This window comes from Cuculus canorus, chromosome 2, assembly GCF_017976375.1.
Source record: "Cuculus canorus isolate bCucCan1 chromosome 2, bCucCan1.pri, whole genome shotgun sequence".
Classification (NCBI taxonomy): domain Eukaryota; kingdom Metazoa; phylum Chordata; class Aves; order Cuculiformes; family Cuculidae; genus Cuculus; species Cuculus canorus.
In genome coordinates, this window is record NC_071402.1 from 126,302,930 (window position 1) to 126,329,065 (window position 26,136).

At 40.3% G+C, this 26,136-nt stretch overlaps 1 protein-coding gene across 2 annotated transcripts; it reads left to right on the top strand.

Moving 5' to 3' along the window:
• The first annotated feature begins 9,820 nt into the window (after window positions 1–9,820).
• NPVF (neuropeptide VF precursor) lies at window positions 9,821–18,902 on the top strand. Of its 2 annotated transcripts, XM_054059715.1 has the most exons (4): window positions 9,821–9,893; window positions 15,487–15,584; window positions 17,375–17,747; window positions 18,636–18,902. In XM_054059715.1, exons 2-4 carry the CDS (start codon window positions 15,534–15,536, stop codon window positions 18,641–18,643), a joined length of 432 nt encoding a protein of 143 aa, XP_053915690.1. In that variant the 5' UTR covers window positions 9,821–9,893; window positions 15,487–15,533; the 3' UTR covers window positions 18,644–18,902. The 2 variants fall into 2 exon arrangements, with proteins under 2 accessions (XP_053915690.1, XP_009558963.2); XM_009560668.2 differs by lacking the exon at window positions 9,821–9,893 and having other exon boundaries at window positions 15,444–15,584.
• Window positions 18,903–26,136: the final 7,234 nt, after the last annotated feature.

Sequence of the window (26,136 nt, forward strand, 5' to 3'; positions counted from 1 at the left end):
TCAGGGTGTTTATCTCAGCTTCTTGTCTCCGAGAGGAACAGGAGGACAGTGTTCCCTCTCAGACACAGAATTCACCTGTGTGCAGCAATCTTGTTTGGATGGAGATAGATATATCAAAGGCACATGCCAAAAACTGCTGAGTGGAAAGCACACAATGGTTCAAAACACAATGCCTAATGATTCCTTTGAGCTGTGTGGGCATTAAATACTTGGATCAGAAATGTGCAGTACAAAATCTTGATTTTCAGCTTATTTTGAAAACAAACAAGCTTACAGGTACTTGAACACTTGTTTATATTCTGTTACTGCTGCTTGTTTTTACTTTGATATAAAATTATAGAAACAGAAGTAAAAATATTCCACCCTCCCAAATACCAATAAAATGTGTGAATTATAAATAAGAAAGTCCATAAAATAACAGATTTGGAAGTATTCATATAAATACTCTGCAGTAAACAGATCACTTGACTGAGCAATATAAATTTATAAATTCAGGGGAGAACAACAGCAGACAACAATGAGCTTTCATTCCTTTTGGAAACCGAAGTGGATAAATAGGTTTAGTCATCTCTGTCCCAAGAGAGTCTCACAGCATGCATTTTTTTCGATGTAAAGTGCAAAGAATTGCATTGCATTTTGAATTCCATTTTAAAACCAATTAAAGGTTTGATCGTGTCACTTTTTCTGTGTGGGAATGCACTTCGGTAAGTACTCAGCTTAAGGCCCATGCTCAAGGAAAACTACTCAAGCACTTAATATTATTAACTATGATTTTATGTGCTTTGCTGGATATGGGATGAAATGTATGGAGCATATTACTCATCTTGCAAGTGAATGACAAAAATTAATGTCATCTAGGCAATTAATGAAATGGATTTACTCCCAATCTGTGTTGCTATACCTCAGAGCAGCCTCCTCCTCATTTAATTTAAATGTTTAGGTTATTTAAGTTATGCAGATATGCAGGGTTATATGGAAGATTTCAGATTTTTTTTTATAGAGGCACTAAAATAGCATCATAAAAACATATTTAGAGGCCAGGTTAAGAGATATTTAAAATCTGTTCATGGTGTCTTCTTTATTTGTTCCTGTATTTTAGGTTAATGTCACTTGCAATAATTGTTTGCTAAGTAGTTTTGATTGCAAACAATGAGCTAAAAGAGCAAGCGACAGTTCTGATCCCAGTTTACCAGTAAGGCTTCCCATCACCATTTAGTTCCCAATCCTGTGCCTAAAAAGCTCTCTTAGATAAATATCTCATGCCACCATGTGGTGAAATTGAGAGACTGCTGAATAAATCCTTCAGAGCTGTTTTTCCATTACTTCGTATTTGCATACAGCAGTGTGTGCCCAAAGGAAGAATGGTAACTAAACTGCGTAACAGCCTAAATATAGATATTTTACCAATAACGAAGGTCTGCATATAAATGAAATGTAGAAAATGCTGAGCTGTTGTAGCAGTACTATAATCTCACCTAGGACAGTGGGCACAGAAATCTGACAAAAAAATTCTTCATGTGAAATTGTAGTATGTATTGCATTGACCAGTGCTTAAGAGGGCACTGGCTAAAACCCACTTGTTAATGTCTAGGCATCTTAGTGTTTTAGGTATAGTTTAATTAAAAATACACACTGAAAATATGAACTTATTATGTAGACCACTTGATTTAGTGTCGGGAAGAGGGAGTGAAGTGTTTCCTAAACAAATGTCCTGTCTTAGTAGTCTTGGCAAAACAGATATCAAGATAGATTTTTTAGATATTTCTTCACATCCCAGACTGAAGAATAAGACAGAATTATTATCATGAGCCACATCCAGCATCTTGTTTATTAAAAAAAAAAAAAACAAACAAAAAATACCCATGTGACTGATCCTATGACACTGCAATGGTAATTTTCTGGATTGGAATTGGAGATAACTCAGTATTTGCAATCAAACTCCTTTCCAATTATTTGTTGTCATCTAAAATCACAGTCCTGCAGACATACCTATTATACACTCATTAGTCTGCATGGGGAGACAGAGGTTCAGTTCCTCCTGGCCACACTTTGTAACCCACAGTAAAATCACTGAAAGCTGTACTGAAAGATGTTAATGAAGATGCTGAGTTTTTCTAAATGCCAAGGTCAATTACTCCCATCAATATCAAAAGCTTCTGGGTATTCCCTACCTCTCTGTTCAAACACTTTTAACTCTCCTAAGCAGCTCCCCAGCACCACTGCCGAGTCTGTGATGCCTCTGCTCTCAGTGCTTGGGGTACAATGGGTAGATTTTCCAACGGAGCTGATTGCTAGATGCTTATATTTATTTATTTATCTCCACTAAGTAATTGGCAGAGTTACCTGTGGAGCAGAATATTGCTGTGACGCTACAGCAGCCTAGCACATGACACTTAAATTAGCTACCTACCGTGCTCACCCCCGTTTGCTGTGATTACTTCCCTGCCACATTCACAACTAATCAAATTAACGATTACGTCCATCTGTTTCCAACCAAAATCCGTGGCACAGTGTTAGGGTGGGATCAGGCCCAAGACCTGCCTTTTGCTTAGTCCTGGCGTTCGTCTGTGATGTACCACTCTGACCTCCCCTCAGCTTTCTATTACGATGACATTCTCTGCAAGATGCTGGTGGGATGCATTTTAATTGAGAAATTAATATACAGCAGGGGGGCAATAAAGAAAAAAGAAATATGTGAAAGTGGGAGTCATACAGCTGTTTGTCATACAGAGATGTGAAATTGGTAGTCATTCTACCCTCCTGCTTCTGGATAAGTAGTTGCTAAATTAGGCAGTCTTTAAAAGTACAAAGATAGGCAGAAAGTGAGCTTCCCCTCTGCCCTCCCAACCTATGGCAACCTGCTCCTAAAGAATGATTTAAATTATTTCTACAAAACCAAATGCAAAAGAATAGGGAACTATTTGATAGAAGTAGGTGACTGTTATCAATATCTCTAGTGATGTACTGTTATAAATAAAAAAATAAACAGCTCACTACTGTAAAAAATTACAGGGCTGTAAATCCACCAGGGGACTGTGGTGATATAAAACATAAGAGCAAGGCTCAAAGTGGCCTTACACAGTCACCACAATCCAGCGATGGATTTATAGCCCTATAACTCAAAATTTACTTAGTTCTCACACTTTACAGAGCAAGGAACTGAGCTTTGGATCAATGCCCTGCACAGACCGTCCAGGTTTGCTCTTCTCCTCCTGTTCTTTCTGCTTCTTACTCTTCTCCTCTGTAGTTGCCACACACAGCTTTCATTGTTCCTAGCACTTCCCTCACAACACAGCAACTGCCACCAGAGTTCCTTTGCTACCAGGACTAAAACTCTCTGGCTTTGTCCCTAAGAAAATCTGTGCAATTTTCAGGAAAAGGAGTAGCAAATTTACTGACTTGGCAACTGATAAGGATTTTGAGGAACAGTGTTATATTATATATTGGGTCTCTTGGGAGCACGGCGACTGGGAGCGTGGCGAAGAGGAGCGAGGCAAAGAGGTGCAGGGCACGTTATTACGAAGGGGCAGTTTGAGCGGCAGTTCGAGCGGTCAGGGCGAGCAGGAAGGGCTCAGGGAGAGGCTGGTGGCTGACCATGGTGGCTACCAGGCAGAAGATTAAAACTGCTCCGGGTGCTGCAGCGAGCAGGATGGATACTGCCACCCAGACAGAGCCTCAGTGGGTCCATGCAGCCACGCAGACCCTGGGTTGTAGGCAATGCCCCCCTCCAACACCAGCCTGTGCCTCTGATACCGGCTACGCTTGTGGGAGCTGTGCACGAGTTGCAGAACTCCTTCACATGGTGGCAGAGCTGAGGGAGGAGGTGAATAGGTTAAGGACTATCAGGGAATGTGAGAGGGACATAGATCTTTGGAGCAGTGCCCTCGCACAAACCCAGCAGGCTGCTGGAGCCAATGCGGCGGAGCAGCTTGATCCTATAATCTGTGAGGCAGGGGGAACAAGAGATGGGGGATGGCAGCAGGTTCCTGTCCGGCTAGGAAACCTGCTCCCCCCACCCAGACAATTAACCCCCAGATAGCCCTCAGAAATAAATATGAAATGCTGCAGGTAGAACCTATTCCCCAGGAAGAAGCAGTGGAAGAAGGAGATGGTCCCCACAGCCTGGAAACATTCCCTAGGCTCCAGCATCCTCGGAGGGCCCTAAAAACATCCTCTGTCAAGAAAAAGAGGAGAGTGATCGTCTTAGGGGATTCCCTTCTTAAAGGAATGGAGGGTCCCATCTGCAGACCGGACCCGCTCCACAGGGAGGTCTGCTGCTTGCCGGGGGCTTCAGTGAGGGATATCAATAGAAAACTCCCTTCCTTGGTGAAGGAAACGGATTACTATCCCCTCTTAGTATTTCAAATAGGTAATGATGACTTACAGTGCAGAAAGCTGAAAGCCATCAAAAGAGACTTCAGGGATTTAGGGAAGATGATTGAGGGCTCTGGAGCGCAAGTGGTGTTTAGCTCCATCCCAATACTAAGGAATATGGAGCAGGAAGTCAGGAACGTACAGATGATTAATGCCTGGCTCCGAGCCTGGTGTGAGGAGAGAGGCTTTGGCTTCTTTGATCATGGGGTGACCCACCCACCCCCAGGTTTTCTTACTAGGGATGGGTCATACTTGTCTCGAAGGGGAACTAAAGTTATCTCTAAAAATCTGGTTAGGCTCTTAAATAGAGCTTTAAACTAGATGTGAAGGGGGAAGGGGAGGAGACCAGGCTAGTTGGGAATGAGCCTGGAAGTGGGAAACCAGCGGCTGAGAAATGGTGTGCTGGAGAGGACCACCAGTACACCACAACAGGGCAAGTGAGGGCGAGTATAAGTGGGGACAGTAAGGATAAAACTGGGTCTGTGGAATTAGTTATTCCAAGGACCAGTCAATCGAGAATAAACTCTCTTCCCTTTATGAGGGCTGAAGGTTCATCAGCCCAGCTGAAGTGCATTTACACCAATGCACGCAGCATGGGCAATAAGAAGGATGAGCTGGAAGCTGTTGTAGGGCAAGGTGACTATGATGTCATTGCCATCACAGAAACGTGGTGGGATGACTCACATAACTGGACTACAGCTATGTTGGGATATAAACTCTTCAGGCGGGACAGGAAGGGTAGGAAAGGAGGCGGGGTAGCCCTCTATGTCAAAGAGTGCTTTGAAACTCTCGAACTGGATTACGGTGAGGACGGGATCGAGTGCCTATGGGTTAAAATCAGAGGAGCCCACAAGAAAGGGGACTTTGTGATAGGAGTCTGTTACAGACCACCCAGCCAAGAAGAAGCTGCTGATGAACTCTTCTATAAACAGCTGGGGACAGTCTCTAAATCTCTGCCTCTTGTCCTTGTGGGAGACTTTAACTTTCCGGATGTCTGCTGGGAGTACAATACAGCAGAAAGGAAACAGTCTAGGAGGTTCCTGGAGTGCATCGAAGACAACTTCCTTGCACAACTGGTTAGCGAACCAACAAGGGAGGGTGCCTTCCTAGACCTGCTGTTTGTGAATAGGGAAGGTCTTGTTGGGGATTTGACGGTTGGAGGACGCCTGGGATTAAGTGATCATGAGATGATAGGGTTTTCAGTTCTAGGTGGGATTAAGAAGGGGGTTAGCAAAACAGTCACATTAAACTTCCAGAGGGCAGACTTTGGCCTGTTCAGAAGGTTGATTAGCAAAGTCCCGTGGGAAACAGTCCTTCAGGGCAAGGGAGCCCATGAGGGTTGGGCGCTCTTGAAAAATGAAATCCTATCAGCTCAAGAGCAGGCCATCCCTGTGTTCCGGAAAAGGAGCCGGCGGGGGGAAAAGCCAGCTTGGTGGAGCAGGGTGATCTCAAGATGCGTCAATAAGAAAAAGAAGCTCTATGTGCTCTGGAGGAAAGGACAGGCATCTTGGGTGGACTACAGGGACGAAGTGAGATCGTGCAGGGAAAAAATCAGGAGGGCCAAGGCCCAACTAGAATTAAAACTCGCTAAGTCTGTGAAAGACAACAAAAAGTCTTTCTACAAGTACATTAGCAGGAAAAGGAGGACGAGGGAGAATATCCAGTCTCTAGTGGATGCAGAAGGAATAACAGTGACAGGGGATAAGGACAAGGCTGAGGTACTTAATGCCTTCTTCGCCTCAGTCTTTAATAGCAAAGAAAGTTGTTCCTTCTGTTTACAAATCCAAGAGTTAGAGGGGCAGATTGAGGCTCCCGTGGTCCAAGAGGAGGCGGTTAGAGACTTGCTTGCCCAGCTAGACGTCCACAAGTCTATGGGGCCGGATGGGATCCACCCAAGAGTATTGAAGGAACTGGCGGATGTCCTTTCCAAACCCCTATCCATCATCTTCCAGAGGTCCTGGCTGACTGGGGAAGTTCCACTAGACTGGAGGCTGGCTGATGTTGTGCCCATATACAAGAAGGGTTGCAGAAAGGATCCGGGGAACTACAGGCCTGTCAGTCTCACCTCAGTGCCAGGGAAAGTCATGGAACAGGTAATCTTGAGTGCTATCATGAAGCACACGCAAGAGAACCGGGTGATCAGGCCCAGTCAACATGGGTTTACAAAAGGCAGATCTTGCCAAACTAACCTGATCACCTTCTATGACAAAATCACTCAACTACTGGATGGGGGAAAGGCTGTGGATGTAGTCTTCTTGGACTTCAGTAAAGCCTTTGACACAGTTTCTCACAGCATTCTGCTTCAGAAACTGTCAGCCTCTGGCCTGGACAGGCGCACACTCTCCTGGGTTGAAAACTGGTTGGATGGCCGGGCCCAGAGAGTGGTGGTCAATGGAGTTAACTCCAGCTGGAGGCCAGTCACAAGTGGAGTTCCTCAGGGCTCAGTACTGGGTCCAGCTCTGTTCAATGTCTTTATCAATGACCTGGATGAAGGCATCGAGTGCACCCTTAGCAAGTTTGCAGATGACACTAAGCTGGGAGGAAGTGTCGACTTGCTGGAGGGTAGGGAGGCTCTGCAAAGGGATCTGAACAGGCTGGACTGCTGGGCCGAGACCAATGGGATGAGGTTTAACAAGACCAAATGCCGGGTCCTGCACTTGGGGCACAACAACCCTATGCAGCGCTACAGACTGGGGGAAGAATGGCTGGAGAGCTGCACAGAAGAGAAGGACCTGGGGGTGCTGGTTGACAGCCGACTGAACATGAGCCAGCAGTGTGCCCAGGTGGCCAAGAAGGCCAATGGCATCTTGGCTTGTATCAGAAATGGGGTCACCAGCAGGTCCAGGGAGGTTATTCTCCCTCTGTACTCGGCACTGGTGAGACCGCATCTTGAGTACTGTGTTCAGTTCTGGACCCCTCACCACAAGAAGGATGTTGAGGCTCTGGAGCGTGTCCAGAGAAGAGCAACAAAGCTGGTGAGGGGGCTGGAGAACAAGTCTTATGAGGAGCGGCTGAGAGAGCTGGGGTTGTTTAGCCTTGAGAAGAGGAGGCTGAGGGGAGACCTTATTACTCTCTACAACTACCTGAAAGGAGGTTGTGGAGAGGAGGGAGCTGGCCTCTTCTCCCAAGTGACAGGGGACAGGACTAGAGGGAATGGCCTGAAGCTCCGTCAGGGGAGGTTCAGGTTGGATATCAGAAAAAAATTCTTCACAGTAAGAGTCATTGGGTACTGGAACAGGCTGCCCAGGGAGGTGGTCGAGTCGCCTTCCCTGGAGGTGTTTAAGGAACGGGTGGATGAAGTACTTAGGGACATGGTTTAGGGAGTGTTAGGAACGGTTGGACTCGATGATCCAATGGGTCCTTTCCAACCTTGTGATTCTGTGATTCTGTGATTAAAAATTTATCCGGTACTTGTTAATGTACTTTTTGATGCCCAAAACAATATTAAATTAAATTTAAAAGTGACTCTTCCAGGCCATTACGAGCCCATCCCAGAAACATTGGGCACTACAGATAACTCCTGGTAGGATCGGTTCTTTACTCATGAGGGACACACTGTGCAAAAGTATTGAAATGTTCTCTTTCAAAACAAAGTGAGGTTGCACACCGTCATTTCAGTATATAAGGGCTCCAAAATTGGCACAGTGATTAAACTTGAGTAATTCTGTTTTTTTACTCTCGATCCTTTCAGTTGAAAGTGGCATGTCCTATCCTGTACTCAGGTGACAGATTTGTCCTCTTAGTGCTTTTTCTTTTTAATTTTTTCTTGGGCTTTCCCCATTCAACTGCCCTGAGATATCACAGAGGACCTGCAGAAGAGCCAGTGCATGGGCTTAGTACTTACTTGCTATGGTCAGACCACAGGGACCAGAACTTCACAAGAATCTGTCCTCTATATTTCAGATGAACAGGGATGCTAGTCAATTTTTTTTGGTTGTATTTTTTTTTTTAAAAAAAGCAAAATGAGGGAAGGAAGGTAGTGAAGAGTCTCTTTTTTCACAAGACTACAAACATTTCGCTGCTGAAGCAGCCTAGATGTCCAACTAGCCTAGCATGCTCTCTCAAGCAATATCCGGTATTATATTTCAAAGAAAGCTGCACAAAATTTGCAATAATCAGACAACTGTCTGCATTGTTAATCTTGCCTGTTTTCTGTCAAGTTAGTACATCTTTTCTCCAGCCCTACTTCAACTAGCTGAGAAGCCCTTGACCCTCTCCCTGGGAGGTGGTCCTGGCAAGAGGCTTGCTCAATGGCTTTCTGGCTCCTGGCAGGTCCTCATATTTTTCTTGAGATGACAGCAGAGAAGACTGTCAAGTATTTTTCTGGCTCCAGTTTATTTGTTCAAGAGCAAGGGGAGCTGGCAGGAGACGTCAGGCCTCTGGAGCTGGCAAGGAGTGGTGGCCTCTTGGTGGCCTGGTTTGTCAGAGGTGGGCACAGCCCTGACCCTGATGCAAGGAGATGCATGACTGAAATGAGGTAGAATTCCGCCCCACCTCTGCCCATGCTCACGGTGGTGGGATGGGGAGGTTTTGAGCTAGGATTGTGAATTATTATTTCTATGCAAGCAGCAAAAATAACTCCCATTCTCGGACCATGGTCCCAGAGGAGTGGCTGTGCTGTTTCACATTCCCTGTCACTTTTCTACACTGTAAAGAGATGTTACAAGGACTGGTGGCTAACATTCAGCTCAAGGTTAAGTGATAGCACAGTCAGTTCCTTCACCAACACATGCAAAGTTCAGTACTTCCCTGTGAAATGCTAGTTCCTGTTCCAGGATAATGTCTAATATTACTGTCGCAAAACAGAAAGGACGAAAAGAACAGATTTTATTCCTCTCCCTTTTCCCCTTTAAGAAACTACATTAAGAAAAAACAGAGAGAAGCTTTATTTCAAGTAAGCTGGACCTGTTCCTCCAGCTTTGTCAGTAGAACGCTTACAGTCTCTCCCTCCAAGAATCATAGGTGTTTTCCTTTAATTTTTTTCCTCTCCTAAATTGCTTATGTTTTTTCCTGAAGTGAAAATCAGACCCTGCAACACACGATTCACCTAATAAATAGTGTAATCTTCATGCTCCTCTGTGTTTATAGACAAGGCATAGGGGAACTATTAAATGAGCACAATATTTCTAAGAATTCATCCTGAATAAGAGAACAAGGAATGAAGGTAGCAGTATCTATAACTAAACACAGGTTCCAAACTGAAAATGGGAAGGAGGAACATGGAACAATGAATCTATTAAGAGTCCCTTGGTTAACAGTTAACTTGAATAAAAGCTGCTAATGATTTTTTAAAGTCCTGAAGGAGTTTTTAAGACATAATTTAATGCATTTTTTTCCTCATGCACTTTCCATTGCTGCCTGTGGACCCTAGATTTAATCAGATTTCTTACTCTTCTTAGACTTTATGAAGTCTTTCTTGATTTGCAGCCAATGAAAGCACTTTTAATAATGTATGGTAAAAGGGTTTAATTTTTAATAGACGAGAATGGGGTAGAGCTGCTACACACTACAGTAGATTGGTAAGTACAGTGTTACACTCTGCGGGGTAGTATTTATATCCCAAATGTTATTGAAAACGTGTTTATTTTATTACTAACATGAATGTATAATTGAAGAACCTGTCTAATCCAGAATTATTGTTCACACCTTATTTACCAAGTCATTTTCAGCTTGTTACCATAATAACTGAAGCCTCTCATTGTTTTTCGCTTTCCCATGCTGTTCTGCTGCTTCAAAAGCTCAAGGAGAAAAATGAAAGAAACTATTAAAAAGTGAACTTACGCATTCATATCCTGGATTCAGGTATCAAGGGGAAAAATATCTTCTAACATTGGAGACTGATTCATAGAGGTTAACCTTAAATAAGATCATTTGTACCTTGATATTTGCGTGCATTTGTCCTTTGTTTACTATTACCCAGCTGACAAGAAAGTTCCGAGCTATGTGTAGATGCAAATCTGGTTTAAAACTGAAGGTCTTATTCTGCAAATCAGAGAGGGTTTCTTTCATAAAGGTTGTTACCAAACTATAGTATACAAAGAAGGGGGTTTTCATAACAGAATAAATTCCACCATTTTTCTGCAAAAGCTAAAAAGCTGAGCTAATGCCTTATTGATAAAGACAGAAACTATCATTGCACCCACATTAATTGTACAAATGTTGAGGCTCTGTACCTGTGGTATTTTAGCAGACATTCCTGATTTAATATTGTTTTCCTAATGAAATGAAGCAATTCTGTTTCTCTGCTTAAGTGTGTGCCTGTCAGTGACCCTTGGTAACTTTCAAGACTAGAAGCCAAGTTCAGTTGAACTTGGCAGGGGGAAGTCTCACTGAAATTCCACTTCATGATAACAGGCATGGCAAGAGAGGACAGACATGCTGCTCATAAAGGGATCCTACAGTAACATTAATCCTTATGGACCACTAAGAATACAAATTGTAATTCACTTTTCAACCACAAAGTCACGGGAAACTGAGTTTTCACTGGTTTCCTTGGTCACCGAAATACTTATTTTTGGTACGAAAGGGACACCAGACCTACATCTATATATAAACTCAGGATACTGAGCACATTGGGTGTACGACTGTCTGCTTTGAGTCATATATACTCCAGGCAAACATACCTTGGACTGTGCACCAGAACTAAAGCACAACACATCAAAACCAGCACAACTCACTGCATGCCATAGGAATGGGTGAAAAATGAACAGAATTGCTTGCCAACGAAAAAATTATACATTTTTAAGTCCTCTTCCTTCATAGTGAGCCATAGAATAGGTCATACAATACATAATGGCAAAATGAATATCTTATGAATGATTTATCTTTATGAAAATGTGCAGATGCTTATTGGTGGCATGAGTCATATGACATGCAATTTTCACACAATATGTTGTTAATAATGGATAAGGATTTATCAGTATATTCTTATATAAAGAGAGACCAATATTAAAATTTGTTCTTTCACTGGAATCAAATAATTTACCATGCACTGAGTTGCTTATGAAATGGCTACTTTTGCCATTACTACTAACTACATTTTAATGCCTAATTTTTAAAGTAGATATACATCAAGTCACTGCAGTAACTCATCACAGATCAGATGCACCTTGCTGTTGTATCACTCAGCCAAAATAAATGCTCTTTCCTGTGCCTATCTACACTAAAAAAAAAAGAGAAAAAAATAAGCAGGCATGAACTTATCCTAGTTTATAACATGCACTTGCAGGGAAGGTCTTAAAATCGACCCTGCCTGTGAGGCTTGTTTCACATGTGGATGCAAAGGTTTGCTCCTGTTTAACCGGGGAATTTCAAAACAGAAGTTCAGTTATGGTCAAGTACTCTGAATAGCTTGGCTGATGAGTGAAGTAAAATAGCAAAACAAAACAAGCATGGAACAAGAGACTAGGAACTCAGAATTTGTTTTCAACACTACTCAGAGCTCTCTCCCCTCCATATGCCTTAATCAGACCGTTTGTGGACCAGGCTGGGGCAATTCAAGAACAGACAGCCCTCTTCCCCAACACTGTTTGTTGCCAGCAACAAATGTCTTCCCTCCCCACATAAATAATTTTAATAAATCGTGCCAGGATGCCTTCGCTGCCTCAGTTTGAAGTCAGCTGGGCCAGTTCATGCTGCTACTGAAGATAGCAGCAGAATTTGCAGTCACATTGATGAAGAGTGCTTACCTTATGGATTCTGGTACTTGAGCTCTTGAGTCTGATAAGTCCTTCCTCAGTAAAGATAATGAACAATGACCACAATTACTTGACTTTAAGTTTCCAAAGAGTTCCTGCTGTAGAGCCGTCAAAGGAAAATTAATCCATAAGAAAGTATAGGCATATACAACTCTAACTCCCTGTCATGCAAAACACCTGAAAACTTCATTTTATATTGATTAGAAAATCAACATATATAGGACACAAACTGAATGTCAAGAAAGCCTGATGCAGCTTAGATAACAGCAATAAATTTTCCTATTCTATCTGGGGAAAACAGAATTTGTATTTACGCCAAACAATGCAAGAGAGTTTTTGGATCTTGCCAATTCCATTTAATTTAGAAAGCAAACATCTTCACACATTTAATTGAAAGACCATTGATCAAGAAAGGTTCATAAATCAGCAGCTAGGTAAAAGGAAAGCCCAATAGTAAATAATCACAGGTTAGATAGATATTAGTTCATGAATTGCATTCATTCTTGACTTTATTGTTACCATAAAGAAAAGGAGCTTAGAAAATCCATCTGTTCCCACAGATGGAAGCCTCCTGACATGAGGCTCCAGAGACTCAAGAACCCGCACTCAGACCTCTGTGAAAAGAGGCAATTGCTGTCCCTCATCTGTCAAAGCACTAAGAGGACATGAGCTCCTTTTAGAGGTCTTTTCCATTGATATCCTCCTTTTATTCCCTCTGTTTTCCAAAGAATTCTGGCAAATACCAGAATTTTTGTATCCCCAAAACTCCATTTCCCTGACAGGAATATTTACGGTATTCAAAAAAAAAGGGCACTCTCAGGACAGATGACGTTTTCAGACCTTTGCACCCAAGCTTTTCTGCTGTCAGCCCGGGCTAGAAGGATTACATACAGCAAAGAAACAAAGAGCAAATTAATGTAAATAGTGTCTACAACAAAAAGCAAAAGCAGCACACAAAAGTCAGTGACTGATTAAAATCATGCTTTTCTCACAGGGGCTCCTAATTAACTAACTATACCATTCTCATCTATTGTAACAATTTAATGGTCTCCTGTCATGTAAAAAATGGACAGAATCTTTCACAACCTTTCCACTTGGGGAAGTTTACCTGAGAGAAACTGTTCCTTTTTCACTTCTCTCTCTGTCAATGGGATTTCCCTCTCCCCTGGGAAGGGAGGCATTTCCCCACAGACACCGTGCCAGTCAAGTTGACTTCAGGACCAGTAGCAAACCATCTGGACAGACACTTTCTCCCAAGCTCTCCCCACATAATGATGCTTCCAGATGTTACCTCTACATCTGGCTCCCAGGTCAGCACTCTCAGCTGGTTTACCCCTTAGTCTCAGCCCCACCCCATCAGCTCAGCTGGAGCAGCAAACCAATGCTCTGGTGTCAAAACTCTAGTGGGCATGGGATTACTCCTGATGCTTGAATTTATCTCCCAGAGTTCAAAGAGCTCATGGGAGAAAATCCAGCACCCCTCTGATACAGGTACACCATTCATTTGAAATTAATATGGGGAATGACGACAACATAGCCAGGCTAAAAGAATGATATTTCATAGAAATTACCAGACAAGATCATACACATTGTCCATTGTGTCCACTGTTTGCCAGAGTGTTCACTAGAAAGTATGAGTCTGGTAGTAGGCATTGTGCAACATCTCCCAAGCCTCATGTTATCCTCTCCTCAAGAAGGCTTCAAATGCCCTCTAAAACTGCTTATTCTCATCACCTTCAAGGAGACATCCCCAGAGTACTGTTCTCCTTCCACTGATGATCCCCAGTAATTACAGGAGTTGAAGGAAACAAGAACTGTGTGTCAATGGGGAATGAGAACAAGACAGTCCAAGCTTGGAGAACAGGGGCTTGCTGCTCCTCCTGCTATTGGATAAGTATTAAATTGTAGGAGAGGGAAAGAAGGAGAAGTTGTTATTTCTCCTAAGGAGATCATTAATCAGAATTTCTTCTTTTTTTTTTCACTTTAAGTGGCTCTAGTAAAAAAATTAGGTGATAGGTTTAGCGCTTCCTGTTACCTTGGTCAAGTTAGATGTGCAGTCATGTCAGAGCAGTTTCCAACACATGACCTGTGGTTTTCATGGGTCTGAAAGGAGGTTTGGGTATCTCTTTAGCTATAGTACAGAGCTGATCAAGGTTCTTGGTTTTAGAGTATCTAAGGCAGAAATGACATCATGCATGGCACACGACCTTAAGCCTGTAAAACCAGCCAACTTAACTCTAAAATGGGGTTACTCGCAAATCCTTCAGGTCAACAGTGCAGTAAACACAGTAACATACTGTCAACAGATAAACAGTTCATACTATCCATAGCATAAAACACATTCTCTTGAGACAGCTTTGCCAGTGCTGTGGTGGAACGGACATTTTACAATCCCAGTGTTGAATTGCAAAATAACTTGTCAGTATGAGTGTTTGTTATATGTGTAATCAGATTTCTCTTCACACAGCTGAGATTAAGCATTAGCATATAAGATTAAGGCAATCATTTCAAGAGTTTAAGAATAACAAATGGAAGAACAATACAATATGCTTTTTTTACGGCAGTCTGGCTCACCAGCCTATCTAGCAACCAATACAATATGTGTTTTAAAGGCACATTTAATATGTAGCCCGAATTACCTTCTGGAACAGATGCGCAGGCAGTCCAGTGCTTTCACTGTGTATAAGCAAAGCAGTAGAAGACTTTTTAAAAACTGCTGTTGGAAATTTGGCCTCACGAATATAGATCTAAAATAGCCTTTGAAAGGGTTTTAAAAGTATGTTCCTAATTCAACTTGAACACAAATTAACATGTTCAATCTAAAGCATAGACACTATGTGCGTCAACAGATCTTACTGATGCATAACATCTCTTATGACCTGATAAACCGCTTTAATGGGCAGCACTTGCTTTCAAAGGCCCAAATGTCCCTAATTGTACATAAATATAAACAATCATTATATGGTCCAAAAGGACCTCTAAAGCAAAAGAATCCTCTGAGGACACTGATACAAAAGAAAGAAACAAGGTAGTTTTGTCTACTAGTGACGGAACATTGTGGCTATTGTTAAGTCCCTACTGTAATAGGTCTCAAATTTAGCTAATTAAGAAATATTTCACCAGAAGAAAATATTTGTGAAGTCAGCGTGTCCCTAACAAGAAGATATGTTGGTTTAAAATGTTCACAAAAGAAATTCTCAACATTCTTCAAGTATATTCAAATTACCTCCCTAATTAATATTAAGAAATGAATCTTTAGAGACTGATGTAATAGGGAACAAAAACGTTTTGTTTTCTGTTCATATAAAATGATGGCAGTTTTCTTTTCTGTACGGATTCTGAGCTCTCTAAGTAAGCTTAATTTGAGAAAAAATGAAAGTAATTTCAACCAAAAAGTTTATTCTGTTTGCTTTAGCTGCAGTGGTCTTTTTAGCAACAAATAGTGTGTGCCTAGATGAACCGATGAAGCCCATTCTGTGGAGCAGAGAAGACAATGATGCTAAATATTACGAGGTAAGATCCATATTACTATGACATTATTTGGGGGACCTGTGGGTCAGATCCTGAGCACCTTGAATTTTTTGGTAAAGGTTCTCTTAATCTTATTGCATGATGTTCAGCACTACAGCACTAACAGTATGGGAAAAGCTTGTTGAAAGAATTTTCAGGAAATTCATTTGCTCGGACACACATACTGTGTAAATCAATTCATGTTTCAATTTCTTGTGATACAGACTTGTGATTTGGTTGAGACTTTTTCTGAACTGTTTCTTACTTAACCGGTGGGGCCTCAATTAACATTCCTGTCAGGCATGCTACGCACATAATATAACAGATACATTATTAATCCAAAATTAATAAAGGCATGCTTGTAATATTCAAAGAATAATGATAAACAGAGAACATTTCAAATCTAATATAGTTAATGGTCTTAAAATTCTACTCTGGAAATTGACTATAAAAATATCTTTACAGGGTTGTACATTTATTATGTCTCAATAGATGCCAAATGAAATTCACACAGTTCATCTGTATTATTTTTCTTGTCTGCCCTACAAATACTCCCTGGAAAATGAGAGCCAATCTCTCTTTTTGACTCATCATCATTTGTGCAATAAAGATCCTTCAAACCAAAATACAACTTTAATTATGCCAGTGATATCCACTGGTCTTCAGCTCATTGTATGTTTCATACTTCAGAAGGGGTTGCATGTGCAAACATAGGGATAGTTTGTTTAATGTTCTAATGATGAAGTATGAACTAGAATAGTTCACACCCCTTCTCTCCCAGTAGCTGGAGAAGCTCCCAGGGAAGTCACTAAATAGAGACAACAGAAATTAGGATCAGTAGCATTTGTGTCTTTAACTGAAATTAAAAAAAGTCTTTGTATGTATTTGTTAGTAAGACTCGGAAACTTATTTTTGTGACAACTTATTTTTGTGACAACTTATTTTTGTGACAAAAATAAGTGGTTCTTAATACGCCCAGGGAAAGAACATTGCTATACAAGGAAATGGCAGGTTGATATAGCTGTTTTCAGGCAACAGCTGCCCTTTATATCATGAGACAATTAATATATTAAACTCAGTTCACTGTATGCCAGTACATTTTGTGCTGGTTGCACAAAAATTAGGAGCCTAGGAGCACCTAATGCATCTTGTGTACTAATGGAAAACTAAAGCAACTTAAAGCTCAGGGCAATCTCCGTGCAGCAAGGCCAGAACAGGCATGATGTGGACTTGACCCAAACATTTTCCATTCGTTTCCCTGGCTGTTAGCCCAGCAGGATATTGTGTCAGAAGCATCCATCCAATGCTTACAGTAAGTGACCTACACCCTCAGGTAGCTTGGCCCATCCTGCTTTTCATCCAGACCTGATGAGTAAGAGGCTGGGTCTGTGTTATCACTAAATATAGTCAACATCTTCCCCTCCAGACAACTTCAGTCAATGATGTTAGCAAAAGTAGACCTGAGATCCTATTCACACTTAACTGATGGCACAAGTAATGACATCCATGCCCAGAAATATTTCCAACTGACACTGTTTGAATAGAGATGTGCTCTTGTGATCAGTGTGCTGAAAAGGTAAGCAGGATGATGTCTGCCTATGAAGTAAGCCGTATGAAGTAACTCACATTACAACAGAGCTTAGTAAATACAGCTAAAAAGCATTAGATATCCAAAAAGGAGCATTACCCAGCAGCTGTCTAAGGATATATGAAAATTAATACTTTTTGTGGTTCATAGCTGGAGCAATGCCCTATAAAATAATAGTACACTCTTTTTAATTTTTATTCTTTAGATTAAAGATAATAACTTGGAAGAAAACCAGAGGAGTCTCAATTTTGAAGAAAGGAAAGACTGGAGATCAAAAAATATCATTAAAATGAACCCTCCTACAGTAAACCAGATGCCAAATTCAGTTGCTAATTTACCTCTTAGGTTTGGAAGAAATTATCCAGAAGAAAGAAGCATTAAACCAATTGCTAATTTGCCTCTGAGATTTGGGAGAGCTTTTGGAGACAACATTCTTACAAGTGCATCAGAAGTATCACACAGGCTTGGGAGATCTACACACACTAAAAGTTCTAGTCAATCATTTCTAAACTTGCCACAGAGATTTGGGAAGTCACTGTCCATCAATCTGTCTCAAAACGTCCAGGAATCTGAATCAGGTAATACTATGCAAATATTCAAGCCATAAATTAAAATGAATATTAAATCAGGTTCGCAATGATCAAATATAACACAACCAGACTTCCTCAAGAGGTATTTCCTAAGCATTTCAATTAATTCAGTTTGCCAAAAGAAAGATCTGTTGTTCATCAAATCAAAAAGTCTCATCACAAGAACTAGTAGACAATCTCTTTTTTAAATCTTTCCTAATAAGAAGATGCCAAAAAGCCAAAGGTGAAAATGTTTATATGACGAGATTAGGTTTGACAACACCTTTTTAGATCAAGTTTCATTTTGAAAAGTTTAAAGCTTTAGTGAAAAAGGTTCAGGATCATTAAAATATCACATTTCAGCACTATAAAATGACCAAACAAAATTACATAAAAATTACTCTTCCATTTTCTAAGCTTATGCAAATTAGACATATGAAAACAGACAAAATTCCAAGGTGAGTTGCAACATTTTGAAAATGCTGGTTTTTTTCTCATCTGAAACTTTTTTTTTTTCAGATTGTCTTACTGAGACAATGTTTGATATTTGGATTTTTTTATTCCAAGTTACAATGAAAAACTATTTTTGACAACTCGGAATTTTTTCACAATAAGAAAAATATTTCCTGGCTGTTACTGAGAATAATTTAACCCAGCTCTTCAATAACAGTCCTTCTTACCATATCTTCTCCTTTATCTGAACTGCCCATTTGTCTTGGAACCAGGTTTTGCTTGGCTACCCCTGACTTAAAACTGACACATGTGTAAAGTAGACGTTTGAGCCAGAAAAGACAACTGATATATCAAAAGCCAAGATTCTTCCTTATTTAATTTGATTCCTTCATTCTTTTCTCACCTGATTATAACAAATATTGTTTTATTTGTCTGATATTTTAGGGATATGAATTCTAACAGTTACGTTAATACCAGAATGAAATCATGAAGACAGAATCTGAAAAGCTGCAATGTGTTTGCAAAACTAGAAGTCATGAAAAGGAAACATGAAAACTGAAGCACAAACCTGTCTTTATGCTATGAATAACGTATTAATTCATTAATGAATAATGTATTAATTAATGCATAACGCAATGATAATTGTAGTGACTGTTGTAGTAGTTCATTTCAGTAGTTGTGTAGTATAAATTCTATTTAATTCTGTGTGACTTGCACCCTGTTGGTTGTAAAATCTAATTTCAAAACAATGGCTATGGAATTGAAAGCATTTTAAGAAAAATTATAAGAAATATAGTATGAATAAAGAAGCATGGTGCAAATAAAAAGAAGTCTGCAATGTGAATAACAAACAGAAGCAGGACCAAAACCACTGGTACCCTTTGTGTCATACGCAGCTAAAGAAAGTAAAAGGCAGAGAAAGCAGTTTTCCTGTTGTTTATGAGTCACGTCAGATATAAATCTGAAAGGGAACTTGTCAAGACTTTGTCACAAATAAAACCTAGCTTCTTGGACCCCCACAGAGGAATAACTTCTAACCAAAGTCATATTGCAATGCAATTATCTTGGGGTTTATATCTGAGAGATTGTCCTCCCTAATTTCCTACAAGGTCTGCCCTGTGGGTGTCCTGATTCCTCTGTTAATCTGAATGACATTACAGCTACCAGATTGACATGTGGAAGGGGCTACTTCATTTTAAGTCCATCTTTGCATTTCATATTTTTAATGGAAACCATTCCCTTCTCAGAGGAATATTGTGTGCTTAGGCTTCTGAATTTTCAGTAAACTTTGAAGATAAACTGTGTTTGCACCTGTTACAGGGAAGCCAAATCTGGTGGGACTACGGGTTCTAAAGTATTCTTTCTTCTTAGACGCCCTTAGATGTTGCATTACCTTGACACCACGTCTGGCCAATGGGGAGGACAAGCATCCCCAAGAAAAACTCACACCACTTGTACATACACACATCATACAGCCACAGCTGACTACCAATAAACGAAAGAAAGCACCTTTACAGTTTCCACATAAACATCAACAAGACTGACACAAACATACAAATGGTCTGATCCTCTTCTCACTTCCAGGCTAATCCAAACTGAAAGCTTGCCAGCAGACGTCTCACCCAAACACATGCAAACAGGTCCCTCCTGTAGCTGTTTCAGACCTGTAGTCTCTCCAGCATCTGGCTCTCATCCCCTTGGTCCCTCTGCTCTCCTGGTCTATGGTTTCTCTGGTAGCTGTTTTTTGTACCTCTTCTCCTGCTCACCAGCTAGTCCAGCTTTAAATTCATATTAGAATAACATACATAAATGGGTCCCTTTGTAAGAAGCCATTAGATGCTAAGTCTGCTCAATAGCTGGTATTCAGCAATCCATGCTATGGCTTCTAGCCTTCAGATCTGCAGATTCCTTTGACCCTTGGTTTCTTACCTCCAGCTGTTGGCACTCAGACCACTCACTCTACTCCCCAGCTAGCCTGGCTTGAAATTTGCTAAGTAGGTCGGTACATACACACACACTCATGCACACAGAATAGAGAGCACACTCACATAGGAAAACATTAAATTATTAAGTTTAACAAGATAAAACACTCTGGGATAATCAGGCACAGGGCACAGTCTGACAAAAAATACTGACAGCAGCTTGACTGCATGCAGCCAAGCTCTTTTATCCTCCCTCTTCTTCATTTTCCCATGCCTGTTCTTCCCCCATGTATCTTGATCTTCTTTACTGTATTTGGCTCTCCCCTAAATATCTCAAAATAAGTTTAGCACTTTCCCACAACCCTTAAAACACCCATACTAACTTTTATGTGATCCAACAAGGCCTCTCAAATATCCCATTGTAGGTTTGTTCTTTCCCATGAGATCTATGATAACTGGTTATAGAGCTCTGGCTGAAGCTCCTCAAGGGTTTGAATGGTTCCCTTAAGGCTCATCAATCAGTTATCTAAGGGTTAGATAACTGATCACTACTAATCAGTTATCTAAGGCTCTTTTTTACCATCTTGTTATCCCTTCTTCCTCAGGGTTTGGGTATCTGAGAATTTAATTTACTTCTTTCTCTTTTCTTAGTCTTCTATGTTGAAAAAACAGTAACTAGATATCCTTACATTCCACGTATCTTTAGAAGAACCTGGAAAAAAACTTAACCCAATTGATCCTTTTTATGAGATAAATTCATAGCTAGGACAGAGCCTGGGCTGTGATACCTCTATAAAGTTAATGAGGCTACTTGAAACACAACAATATTCAACCTGTGGCTGGTGAATCTAATTCAATCTGAAGTAGTAAGACTACAGTCCTTAGAATATCTACTTTCTCTACTCACTCAGACTTGAAGCGTCACAGAGATAGGGACATCTTAATACATTATAAACAATGAGATTGTACCTTATGAAAGTAAGAGACCCAAACTAATATTTGTGCTTCTCTCTGAGGAGCAGAAAATAATTTATCTGAAAAGTTCTTATGGAAGATCAGTTCTGCAGCATAACACTTGGCTACTGCCAAATCCATGCTAAAGGACACTGGTCAACAAATTGTGCAGGGAAGTTCAAGATCCAGCCTACCCACTTCTATATAAAGAAGAAGTCTTGTCATTGCCTGCCACCAGAACAGGATGTCATTCTACCTTTAGTCAGGAAAACTGTGGGATCTTTAAGTGATTTACAGTTAAATGAACTACACAAGGAAATGACCTGAACTTGAGTTGTGATCTGGTCCTGCAAACCTCACTGCATATCATGTGAAGCAGGAGCAAACAAGATTTGTGAGAATCCCTGAGCAACAGTACAAGCTGCTTTTTTAAGGCACGTATCACCTAGCAACAGGGAAAGGGTCCACATCAATTGGCATTAATGATGGCTGCTATGGGAGGAAAGCAGAAGCCTAAACATTGCCTCAGCAGCAAGTACAATTAGGTTGCCCTCTTAACGCAAGTTCCACAGCATGGATACAGGAGATGGCTGTTGATTTATTTTCCCTCAGCAGAGGAACAGCTAGGTGAATAGTACATAAAGGAGAAATTATGCTATGCTGTGCAAAATTTCTGTTTGGTTTGAGAGCATGTGAGCCAAGAAAACAATCACTGGATAGTGCAATTGGAGGAAAAGGGGCACAACAGGCAACATACATTGCTATAGCTATTACTCACCAGATTATTTATTATCCATATACAGATATTATTCATGAATCAGGAAAAAGCAAGGAAGGAACTCAAGTAAATCAAGTGACAGACTATCGAGGCTTCCTAGCATGAATACTAGTAGGGTTCAGGAGCTCCAAGCCTTTCTTGCCATATATATAATATTTATGTCTGTTATTAAAGCCTCCATGCAAAAACACCAGGCTTATTTTAGATTCTGACTTAAACTTATAGAGAAGACAGTTGACCATCTACTGATTGATTTACAAGTCCAAGGGTTCATCATGTTGTTGATTTCAAAATAACAATTGGACAGATATAGTGGAACATAAAGAGACACTTGTTTTACCCTCAGAAGGAGCCAGAGACTTGGGCATCTGGCATTTGAAAACTGTCAGTCTTTGATTCAACTGCTTTTGCATCTTCCTTAGCATTTTCTTCAAAAAATGATAACTTGGTCATCACAGACCACTAGAAATTTCCAAACCCTAAACAAGACATTTTAAAAACTGTCCCCTCCTGAAGAGCACCCATTAGCACGAATTTGAAACGGTCATTAGCAACACCCACTAAAGTGCATCTAACAGAGATGCATGGACACCCATAGATATCTGGTTCACAGCTGTGCTGCTCTCTTATCTCAAAGAACAATGGACAGCATAAAGCACATTTTTTATTCTTTTCATACTTATGCACGTTTATCCTATGAAGTGATTACCCAGAATTTTGGTCCTGTGGCCTTACCTGGAACTGTATCCAATCTAAATTTTGTTGTAAACCATCGATAAATGGGTTTCTCTTACAGATGTCAGCCCAATTAACCACTTAGAGCCCTAGAATTAAGTGGTGGGGAAAAAAATCCTAGATAGGTTTACAGAAAACTCAGATATACTTGTAAGCTACCATTGAGCTTGTGTTATAGGAAAAGTACAGGATCATAATAGTTTTCTGAGGCAGAAGGTACAAAATGCTATTTAATACGCTGATGCTAATTTATTAATCCTTTTATGACCATCCTTCAACCTGCTGATAGTGCACAAAAGAGAAGGAAAAGCAGAAAGTTGCTTCTATTGCTTGTAAGCCTTAAAATTTAAGGAATCAGGTGATTAAGACAGACATAGGTCAGAAAAGCCTTACACAGGAAAACTCATTTTGCTACGTCCCAGATTTTCAGAGGCACCCAAATACTGCTTTGTCTCACACAGCAGCACCTCAGCAGATAATTATTGCTTTTAAGGCCCTGCTTTCAACGAGAGGTTAGACAAGATGATCTTCAGAGGACCCTTCCAACTTGGACTTTTTTCTGATTCTACAATTCTTCCAGCTTAGGAGATGAAAAGATGAGACAAAACTATTACTTCACAATGTTTATTTCTAGATTTTTACATGTCTTTGTAACTTTGATCCCAAGTGCCTCACCAAGTTTAGGTCACTTGCCACAGCAGAAAGCTTCCTAGCTGAGACCAGTAATATCACAGGTAGATAGGAAACTAATCATTCCCACCTTCTGAAAGTTACTGATCATTTAGCTCTTTCTCCCTAATTTGTCAAATTTAGGACATCTGTTCTGGGTTTGAAGCTTTTGCACTCAATAGGTTTATCTCATCTCTGATGCTTATAGCAATTGACTTCTACTGCACTTATCAGTTACCATGTTCATCATCCTTGGTGTGACATCCAACACACTGAAAATTGTAGGCACAAAACAGAAAAGAAATAGAAGTCAGTTTGTGTTTCAACAAAGAGCTGAAAGCAAAGTATGTACCAGAAACTTCCCTCTTTCACTTCTCTCAGAATTCCTGCAATTCAGATAGACCCAAAGGTTTGATGTTACACATATTGGCTAGGGGCAGCCAATAACCAAATAAGGAGTATTTTCCATCCTTTCAGTTACAGCTTTGCATTATACTTATTCAAAAACATTTACACTCCTTTCTCCTCATATATATTTGATACCTCTTCCATAATGAAAGAAATAGTTAAATGTTAGAAACAGGAGCTAAACTTCACACGCCGCATACTGTAGCATAGGTGCACAGACGTGCACAATGAGATACATGTACTGTAGGGTGCATTAAGTCACTGTATCTGTCTTTGCAAATAACATATTTGTGCATATACTGGCAAAAAGTGATAGATGAGCAGTGGTTCAAAATCAGTGGCAATTATTAGGCATATCCTAACTCAGAACTCTGCTTGGATTTTTGATCCTTGGTTCCTAAAGTCACCCTGCCTCACATCAGAGAACATATTAAACTACTTTGCATCACTAGAGATTCAAAGTATACAACAGGTCATCTTATATATCTGAGGAGCTTCATACTAATTTTTTCAAGCAAATAGATTTACAGTTGTGGAGATGCCGAACAGTCAGTGAAGTCTGATGAGCTCCATGTGCTGTTCATTCACAGCAGGGCTTAGCTGGTCCCTTTGCATGAGTTAATGAAAGAGAACAGAGCTTTAGGAACTTCCTAAAGTCAGCTGCTTCTCCTAGCTGCTCAACTCTGCATACATAAAACACATCTGCATTTTGGGGTAATAAAAGTGTTGAGAATTAACTATTTTACAAGACAAATATGTAGAATTTTATTTGTAAAAGAACAGAGAAAAACATCCTTTCAACTCTACTGTTGAAGAGAGTGGCTAAAGAAAAAAATAAAAGCATATGTTTGGTGTTCAGTTTGTCTGTGAGTGTGGTTACCTTTTTGACTAAGTACTTACTTGCCCTTAGAGACCATTATAAATTCCGAGAGCTGCAAGTTTGCCTCTCCATTTCAAATGAAATGGTACAGCCTAATTCAGCCACTGATTTCTTTTGGCAGCTATGAAAGAAAAGTCAGAAGCTTAATCTAGATGTCTGTGAATAAATTAAATACCAGTGAAGGTACACAAGTTACCGACAGTGTAGTTATACTGGGATCACATATGGCCTATGGAATCTTGAAAGAGGTTTGAATGCAAGTGATTCTGAATCATTCTTGAACTAGAAGTGTCAGTGTTGTGTGGAAAGAGCAGGGAAGGGGAAAAGAGCAGACCATCTTCAGAAGGTCCTTCCAGTGCCGTCCCAGCCACCAATGCATGCTTCTAAAAGTTCCATATTTCAATATATTTCCTAACAAATGTATTTCACATTTTTCTGCTGCATATGAATGTATGAATCCCCAAGTGTGGCCAGAAGGATTGCAGAGTCCATCCCCATTTAAAATGTATTACTAGTAATAAAATCTTTCTGGGTTCTTTTTCTGCCTTGTATGAAGTGCAGAGGGTGCGCAGTTTGGCAGTGGCATAACAGCAGCGCAGGCTGTGCCTGCACAATGGCAATATTCTTAGTTATGTGAGAAATCACAGAGATGAAGATATGTTAACCTGGGCTGACTGTGAAAAGGGATACATAGGAGAAAGTCTGCAGGTGATGTATAAAGTAAAGGCTTTTTTTTGCCTGTTTTCCAACACTTAAAAGAAATATATTCCCATTTGTTAGTACTATTTTGACAGTGAATAACCTATTCTTGTGCTGTATAATACTGTTCTTTTTAAATCACTATTGCATTATATCCTCTCATACGTCTGCCACACAATTTCTTGTTCAGATCCTCACTAGCTAACAAGCACTAGAGTGCAAACACTCTGCATGGATGTATATCTATTTTGTCTCTGTATACTTCATTGTCAGAAAAGGTGATAGGCAGCAGCACCTCACCTTGGCCTTAACTGAAGCTGCACAACCCTCTATAAGCCTGTATTTGATAGCGTTATTCATACAAGAGATACATGGTAAACTTTAAACTGTATAGGATCTTTGTAAAATATAAATTGGCACCGTGGTTTGATCCTACCCTCAGTCTGGGATAAATCTAAAGTAACTCTGCTGGAACCAATGTATTTATTGATTGATTGGCATGACATGGAAACTGAGGTCTACTTACAAATAAGTTAAAGAATCACTAAAGTCGTGAAGAAGCTGCTGTGTGCAGTTATGCAACATTTTTCTTGTGAACAGGGCAAAAAGAAGGCACTGGTCCTTGAACTAAAATTACCTTAGTTGCCAGAAAAGAAATGATCCTTGCCTGTTTCTTCTAACATGCGAGTCACATCCTCATGTTCCAGGTTATGAGGGAAAAACTAAGAAAATTGTATGTAATTAATTTGGTAGTATAAATAGTGAACTGTCTACTCAAATGAAAGATATACACAAGTACATTGTATACAGAAAAAAATGGCTCAGAGAAACCGAATTTTATCTTTGTCCTCTAAACTAAAAGCAGGACATTTGGGGTTATTGAAATGCAAAATGCAATGC

What these genes read in the sequence shown, in the direction of transcription:
- NPVF (XM_009560668.2), top strand. Translation starts at nt 15,444, where the DNA reads ATGAAAGTAATTTCAACCAAAAAGTTTATTCTGTTTGCTTTAGCTGCA. An exon ending in ATGATGCTAAATATTACGAG is followed by an intron (nt 15,585 to 17,374) that starts GTAAGATCCATA and finishes TTTATTCTTTAG; the next exon opens with ATTAAAGATAATAACTTGGA.